Raw genomic sequence first — 8,427 nt, 5'->3', positions numbered from 1 at the left:
GTCGATACCATACCAAGGAACGAGATGACTTACGAGCTACCCAAAATAGTGGAGTTAGTATTGTAGCTTCAACAATGCAAATCGCAAGTGCAAATGATCAAAATCCAGTGTTTGGTGAGCTTTGTTTCTATGGCATTATTACCGAGATCTGGGACCTTGATTATACCATGTTTCGGATACCGGTTTTCAAGTGTGATTGGGTTGATAATAAAAATGGCATAAAAGTTGATGATCTTGGCTTTACATTAGTTGACTTTAACAAAATTGCTCATAAATCAGATCCTTTCATTTTGGCATCCCAAGCTAAGCAAGTATTTTATGTGCAAGACCAACTTGATCCAAGATGGTCGGTTGTTTTGTCAACTTCTCAAAAAGATTTCTTGGATATGGAAGGAGGTGAAGACTTTGTTGACAATTTTATTGAACACCATCCCTTTATAGGAGCATTGCCACAAATTGAAGCGTTTGATGTAATGGATGACTCAGATGCAACATGTATGCGAGGCGATTGTGAGGGGATTTGGATTGAGAACAAATCCTCTATGTAGCTGTATTTTAATGCTAATGTATGAATCAAGGCCATGAAATGGGTTGCAACAGCCACAAAATAGGTAATTTTTATCCTTTCTTTATTTTTTTGCACAAAATATTGACCATTCTTTAACATCTCCCAATAACATATTTACTAAAACCTTTTCCCTAAATTGTGCATGGAAGATACTAAATTAGTTATGTTTGTGAGTAAAAAAATTATGAAAATTTTTATTATCAATATGCATGTTGTGTTTTCCAAAGTTTAAATGAAGTGTTATCCTTGTTATATGATGAACAATTCTAAAAAGATCTATTGAATTCATGATCTATTGTATTTCATTGTGCAATGATTATGGATTTGTTTCTTTGAAAAATTATGTTTTACAATTATTCTTTGACTAGGTTATATGCAATATAATTTTAACTAATCTTTATCATTTTTTATTTTTTATTTTTTGTTACAAGAATGGAGACAAAGGAAGGAGAAAAACCCATAAAAAGGAAGTACAGAGGGATGACACGGAAGCATATGATTATAAAAAACAGAAGCAAGGGGGTTAAGTTGCCAGTTAAGTACAATCTTGATGGCATTTTCATAGGAGAATCAGTAGTTCATCTAACAAGCTACTTAGGCATGTTAGCACGCACTATGGTGCTAATAAGATATAAAACTTGGCATGTTGTACCTAAACAGTTGAAGGATAAGTTATGGGACAACATTGAGGTAACCATTTCTTATTTAAATCACTTTGATGCAAAATGTCTATCATTCTTAACCTCTTGAAATTACTAAAGTTTGGTATTAATGTGCAGACTGTTTTTTCATTAAATCATAAAAGCAGGAGGAATTGTATGTTAACAATGGGAAAATGCTTTCGGTCCTTTAAGAACTTGCTAACAGTGAAGTACATTCTTCCTTTCGAAGACCAACCGGAGCTCCTCAAAAGACCACCAATTCAATATACTTTTATTGAGGATGAAGATTGGACAATATTTGTCAAAGATAGATTTATGACAACTTTAAGGTATAATTAAGACTCTTTACATACCTCTTATTCACATTCATTAATTATAAAATTTTAATTTATAGGAATATCGAGAAATTCAAAAAGAAAGAAGAAAGAGAAACATTTATAATCACCATCTAAGTAGGAAAGGATATGCCGGTCTTAAGGAAGAAATAGTAAGTGTAAGCCTATTAATTGTTTTTTATTTATTTTATGCATAATACATAATAGGGTTATATGATAATTATATTATACATTGTCCTATTTTGAAAGATGGTTGCAAGTGGATCAACTGAAACTATTGATCGAAGCATATTGTGGAAGAAAGCAAGGGAAAAAAAGGACGGCACCTTTGATGAAGTGGCCATACCAGTAATTGAGAAAATAGTAAGTGAATATTTTTCAATTTTAATTACATATATTTATAATAAGTTATTTACAATAACAAATTTGCAATTTAACTTTATAATTAATATTTTTTAAGGACAAGCTATTGAATGAGTCTCAAGAGAATGGTAGAAGTGTTAGTGGAAGTAATGATATACTTGTGGAAGCATTGGGTACTCCTGAGTATAGTGGTCGAGTTAGGGCCAAAGGGAAGCACTACACACCTCGCCAATATTTCAATAGTGCTGCAGATCGTGCTGTCAGGGATTTCATAGCAGCATCTAAAGAAGAACAAAGAATATTTCAGGCAGAAGTGCTAGCAAAACTATCTCAAGTAGGAGCTGTTACTCCACAATCTGATGTTAGCAGTTCAAACATGAAGCAAAAACAACTTCTCCTACCAGAAGCAGTGGATAAGCCAATCCGTAAAGTTGAAGATGTGACCCCACCAGAATCAATAGAACCACAGAAGAAGGTATTTATTCAGTTAAGCTAATTTGATGACAAAGTTTCCTCTAATACGAGAAATAATTTAATTTAATTTTGTTGTTTGAATTGACTTCAAATGTTGGTGGCAACATATATGGTCTTCTTTGATGTGGCAACATATAATAGAATATGTCTAAATTATGGGTTGAGTTATATGCAATGGACTGAAATGTTATCATGCAAGTTTGTTGCAATTGAATGTAAATGAAATTGCATTTATCATTGTAATAGGAGCTATAAGGTGATTGATGATGATAATGCATTTACGTTAGTTTTGTATAAACCCACTAATATTGAAGTGATTACTGTGAATTGAGTTTTGTAGGTTAGAAAATGTGAGCTGGCCATAGGCACCAAGGAAAATATAGTGGCAGGTGGAACAATTATACTTGAATGTGGTCCCAACTATTTAGTAGTTGTTGATGCTCCTTATGATTCAAGTGCACCCCTTCCCATTCCTATTCCTAGACAAACTACTACTGTTGGGGCTGCAATTGGTTACCAAGTTTTGTGGCCAACTGATTTGGTCATCATCCGTACTCCCATCTTAGTAAGTAAATTTAATTACCAAACTTTATAGTGACTTTATATATATATATATATAAACTAGTTAATTTGATTTGTACCATGGTTCTTAATTGTACAGGCATCTAAGAAAGCAAAGAAACAAAAAGTAAATGAAGTTGAAGTCAAATCCAAGGGTGAAAAACCACAAGATATGAAAAATTTTGAGAGATTGGTTGGCCTCATGCTGAGTACATCAAGAACACACCCTATAAACTTCCCAGATGATGTTTTTGGTGAGAGTTTCAAGACCTTCATGATGAAAGAAGATATGGAAATGATAATATCATCAAAAGAAGTGTCATCCAATTGTATTTTATACTACATCTGGTAAGGGATTTTATAATTTTTGAATGACTTTTCACAAGATTATGAGATAGAAGGTTATTTTCTAATGACCTATAATGATTGTTGATAACTTGTCATGTGGGTTATAATCAGGCATTTGCATAGAAAGTTGATTGATGCAAAGTAGGCCGAACGATATGTTTTTGTCAATCCAGCATTGGTCTCAAAAGCTGGAATGGGATAGGGAAGCAAGGAAAACAGGTCAAGGGTTATTGCAGATCGACTAAAGAATACAAAGCATGTTGAATATATGCTTATTCCATACAACCCAGAGTAACCTTTTATCCTAAATATCAATATGGTGTTTGTAAGTTAGTTTGTGATGTTTGAATTTGTGGATACTATATTACAATTTTCATTTCTTTTCTTTAGTTTCCATTGGGTGTTAGTGGCATTGGAGATGAAGAAAATGATTGCATATTACCTTAATCCAATGGCCTGTCAACCATGTGATGATTTTAAGGACATAGTTAACATGTAAGTATATATTTTCTCCTATTTTAATACAATTGATAGTGTCTAAATAACATCTTTTTAATTCTTTTTGTAGGGCAATGAGAATCAACCCACCGGAAAAACAGAAAACATCAAAGAGGGAGCCAACTTGGGTGAAAGTGGTTGTAAGTACTTATTTGTTTAGATTAAAATATATTGCTTCACCACTTAATTTATGACAAAATTAGAAAATGGATGGTTATTAATATGATCATCAATAAGATGCTAAAGAAGTAAGAACATCATTCTAATGTTTATTGCAATTGTTGATACTTTTCCCATAGTGCCCAAGACAACCAGGTAGTGTGGAATGTGGGTATTACGTGATGAGATATATGAAGGAAATCATTGCTAATCCAAACCAACTAACATCAAAGGTTTGCACTCAATTCAATTCATATGGTTGGTCATTTTACTATAGCATTTTATTTTTATTTTTTTGGTCAATTGAACTTAGTGAATTGTATATGTCACTCCAATTCAGTTTTGCGGGAAGAAATAATATAGTGAAATGGAAATTAATGAAGTTCGATCATATTGGGTTATGTTAGTGACTCAGTTAATTATTACTCATGTTTGAAGGTACCTCTTATAACTTATAGTCTAATACAACTTCATATTCTTTTGAAGATGTAGTCAATATTTTGTTAATGTTAATTTTATAATGGATTTATTCACAATGATAATTTGTTAATGTATATCTTTGTACTCCTAGTTGGCAGTGTTTTCAATATGGATCATTTTGGGGCTTGCTCTATTATGATTGATGTATAGTTGGCATATTGAGAGGTGAAGCCAAGTAGACATGGTAGGTGTAACAACTTTTGTAGATTTCCTCTACAAATTATTATCAGTTAGATTTGGAGAAATCCTACAATAGCATAGCTACAAAAATTCCTGCATGTCCAAGCTCATTTTCGTAGAGCCTTTAGTTTCATTACATGTGCATGAATTAGGAATTTGTCTATTCTCTACAAAAGCATTTTTGGTCTTTAAGATTACTAGCTTTATAAACTTCTTTAATCTAAATTTATAAAGGTCTCCTACTATACTAATGGGCTTAAAGTCTATAATATCTTGTACTTCCATTTTCTTTTACATGAAAAATAGGAAGTTAGTTTAAGACTTCTTACAAATAAGCCTATGGAAGGAAATTGCACCTCTTACTAATTGGTTGTTAAATTGTTTATTATATATTCTTCAGGTTGTACAAAAAGGCATAGGTCATTCTATTAACAACGTCACTACTGCTCTTGATGAAGGACACCCACAAACAATTCAAAATATATCATCAAAAGAATTTTGAGGTAACATGTTGTGGTTATTGTAAGTTTTATGAATCAATTCCATGTTTAGAGATCATTTCATGCAAGTTCCATATTTAGATAATGGATATCCTCATATTATTAAATGTTGATATACTAATACAATAAGAAGAACATAGATATTTTAACACAATTTTATAATTTTACATAAATATGTTAATTTACAATTTTATAATTTTTCGGACTTCTAGTTTTTTTTGTTTTTTTTTTCATTCCTTAGTTCCTTCTCATGCAAAACATCTAATGTCTTGTACAACCTATAAGAAGAATGAGAAGATGTTAATGGTTGAAGTTTCATAAATAAGATAAAAATCATACCAAAATAGTCAATGAGATAAAAACTTTTTTTTTTCTGTTTTTTTTATAAAAAAAAATAGAATAAGAGTTCTAAAATATTTAGAAATTTGGTGTAATAAAATTATTGGAGTTTGTTGAGTTCTTTTGATATTTTGAAATTTATTGCAATGGAAGAAAGATATTTTGGAAATTTAAAAATTGGCATATACACATTTCATTTACAAAGTTGCTTCTTAACTATTTGTTAATACTAATAAATATGTGACCCTCCCAATTATTTTGCAGATTGAGCATCTAGAAAGTGAGTTACAACCATCCTTTTGCACTTGGAAGAAAAATGATGTAAAACTAGATGTAGTGAAGGTTATGAACAATTCAAAGTTGAAGAAGAAGTTGTAAAATTGTTGGTTTTAGTTGTTGATTATGTATGATGTTTATGGATAAATTGTAATAGTGAAAAAGGAAGACCATATTTGATACTTTTTGTCAATGGAGATTCTTAAATTAAGTTTTCATTATTAATTTAATTGTTGATAGAAAATTATAAAACAGGACCTACTTTTAATTTTACTTTCATGATAAATATCCAAGTGATCTAGTGTGATCAATAACAAAGGATACAAACCATCTAGCAGCTAAGACATTATTGACATAGGATGACCATATCACTATGTATGATAGAGAATGGATGTGATGCTTTGTAATGTTGAACAACATAAGAATTTCGAGCACATTTGGATAGTTGACAGATTTCACATTGAAATAACATTGGATTTTTATTAATGAATAATAAGGGAAGCAACTTTTTGAGATACGTGAAACTAAGATGGCCTAACCTAAAGTGTCATAACATGATTGCACTTTTATTATTAAAATTTGGAATTGAAATAAGAGCCCTATTAGATTGACTCACTATAGAAGGAAATGAAACACAATGAGCACCTTAAGCTTGACCTTTAACAAAGTCATCAACTTCGAAGAGATAGAGTCCCACACACTCCTTACATTCCCAACCCTCAGCTCCAAGTCCAAGTCTAAAATTCATAATGAGTGGGAAAAAAATTATCAACACAATTTAGGTCTCTAATAATTTTGCTCATGAACTGCTTGTTGCAAGTCAGATTAGGAACCAAAAGCACAGAATTTAGTACAAGGTTCTTTGAGATAACTATTGATCAAATACTAGCAACTGTGGATAGAGAACAAGGGGTTATACGCGTGAAATAAGAATGCATCCTTGATCATTTGATCTGATGCTCCAAAGTCAATTGACACTTAGAGTTCTTATAAAAAAAAAATACATTTTCGAGTTATTAAACTATTTTCTGATGACTGAAGTTGCAGGACTTGGTTGAAATTGACTAAATATTTTCTAAAAAAGGTCAATTTGCTCTTAGCTGAAGAGGGTTGATTCAGATAGTGTGTGCTTATCAGTGGTCACTGCTAGGCCACAACTTTGTTTGAAGGTGGTCTATTTGGCATCCAATTTGCAGGCTTTTCATGTATGTTCCAATAGGTTTCTTTGGTGTGTCCTAGTTTGCGACAGTGATCACACCAAGTTCTGCCTTTCCAAGTCCAGTTATCATTATTAGGAAAACTGACTAGGTTGTATTCTTGGAACTGATATTGTATATATATATTTTTCATGACTAGGTTGAGCAACTATTTCAGACATGTGAACATCCCAGGTTTTAGGCATAGTAGTGTTTGTTCAAAAGCTAAATTCAGATGGAGTCATAGAAATTAAGTGTTGTGCTAGTCACTTGATCGATCTGGGGCCGGGTCAAACTTTGAAATTTTGGGACCCCACTCCCTTTTATTTTTTTGAGAAGGCTTTCTGCAGTCAAACAGAACACCAGCCAATGATTTAATAAAGCTCAAAATTCAATGCGCTTCTCAACAACCATATATGCTACATTACTTGCATCCGTAGCATATTCTGATTTTTCATTATTCTTATGCCCAGTGAGGCATCCTCAATGCATTGATTAGAATGATAGTGTCAAGGATCAATCTACCAATCTTACCTTTCGAGCTGGGTGGGAGTGATTTTTTGGTTCACGGGGTCTTTTGTAACTTAGTCATCGATTGTTTCTCTGATGATTGTCTGATATAATTTTATGTATTGAAAAGCTGAGACCGTATCAGGAAAAGATCATGAATGTATATTAGAAGCACAAGGCATCGCAGTTTGCACCATTGGGTATATTCTTTCCTTTAACATTTGTTCTAATTTTGAAATCATCTCAGCTGAAAACTTCTTGTTGAATTGATCGACTATGCTTTCTTTTAGGTTTATGAACTATTGGATAATGTTGTTGATGGGGTTCAAGCTAGATTTGCCTCAAGGTTAGACGTTGTTTTGCTTGCTAATGATTCTGTATGCATCACTGATGATGGGCTTGGGGTATGAACCTTCTCTCCACCTCTATATTTGTCTAGGAAAGTTGGATTTATCTTTACTTAACAGGTCTGGGGAAAACCTTCAAGTACACAATCCCTACCCCAAGAGACTAAGCATTGGGTAAGCTCAAGACGCAAATATGGGATCCCATTCCCAAGCAGCCGACCAGTAGAGCCGTGCATGGAGGGTCAACGACAACCTCAATGTTAAAACACATTTGTTTGCAGATTGCAGATTCCGACTAAGTTGCTTCTAGTAATGAAGAAATCTTCCTTGGACATTGTACTGCATAGATGATTGTCATTGATTAATTGCATGGACTTGATTTCAAAGAGATAGATTCGCATCATACCTTTCTCATCATCTCCTACTCATTTTTTTCATGCTCACGATTATTAAATATTTCAAAGTCTCCTCATCCCAAAGAGTCATTTCAGTAAAAATCAAGCATTTCATTGCAGAAAGCAAGCCCATCAAAACTCAAGGGAAATTAAGGGCAAAAATTCGCCGTTGCCGGGGATCGAACCCGGGTCACCCGCGTGACAGGCGGGTATACTCACCACTATACTACAACGAC

The 8,427-nt window shown here is 32.8% G+C and overlaps 1 protein-coding gene, 1 long non-coding RNA gene and 1 other non-coding gene across 3 annotated transcripts; 2 read left to right on the top strand and 1 right to left on the bottom strand.

The window, feature by feature from the left end:
• The first annotated feature begins 1,746 nt into the window (after positions 1-1,746).
• On the top strand, positions 1,747-4,328 carry LOC117921973. The gene is made up of 7 exons (XM_034839921.1): positions 1,747-1,928; positions 2,026-2,403; positions 2,743-2,967; positions 3,064-3,311; positions 3,423-3,530; positions 4,109-4,201; positions 4,309-4,328. Exons 1-5 carry the CDS (start codon positions 1,815-1,817, stop codon positions 3,454-3,456), a joined length of 999 nt encoding a protein of 332 aa, XP_034695812.1. The 5' UTR covers positions 1,747-1,814; the 3' UTR covers positions 3,457-3,530; positions 4,109-4,201; positions 4,309-4,328.
• Positions 4,329-4,458: 130 nt separating this feature from the next.
• LOC117921974 lies at positions 4,459-5,936 on the top strand. The gene is made up of 3 exons (XR_004652420.1): positions 4,459-4,632; positions 5,029-5,131; positions 5,732-5,936. It is a non-coding gene; the product is annotated as an uncharacterized LOC117921974 (long non-coding RNA).
• A 2,419-nt stretch (positions 5,937-8,355) lies between these two features.
• TRNAD-GUC lies at positions 8,356-8,427 on the bottom strand. The gene has a single exon. It is a non-coding gene; the product is annotated as a tRNA-Asp (tRNA).

Source organism: Vitis riparia, chromosome 9 (assembly GCF_004353265.1).
Source record: "Vitis riparia cultivar Riparia Gloire de Montpellier isolate 1030 chromosome 9, EGFV_Vit.rip_1.0, whole genome shotgun sequence".
NCBI classification, from domain to species: Eukaryota; Viridiplantae; Streptophyta; class Magnoliopsida; order Vitales; family Vitaceae; genus Vitis; species Vitis riparia.
The sequence above is the reverse complement of the archived record's forward strand: the minus strand, read 5'-3'. Positions and strand labels throughout refer to the sequence as shown.

Bases quoted from the DNA above. Each gene is read 5' to 3' on its own strand.
- LOC117921973 (XM_034839921.1), top strand. From the start codon at position 1,815: ATGGTTGCAAGTGGATCAACTGAAACTATTGATCGAAGCATATTGTGG. The intron at 2,968-3,063 runs GTAAGTAAATTT...TTAATTGTACAG, and splicing joins TCATCCGTACTCCCATCTTA to GCATCTAAGAAAGCAAAGAA. The intron at 3,312-3,422 runs GTAAGGGATTTT...GGTTATAATCAG, and splicing joins TGTATTTTATACTACATCTG to GCATTTGCATAGAAAGTTGA.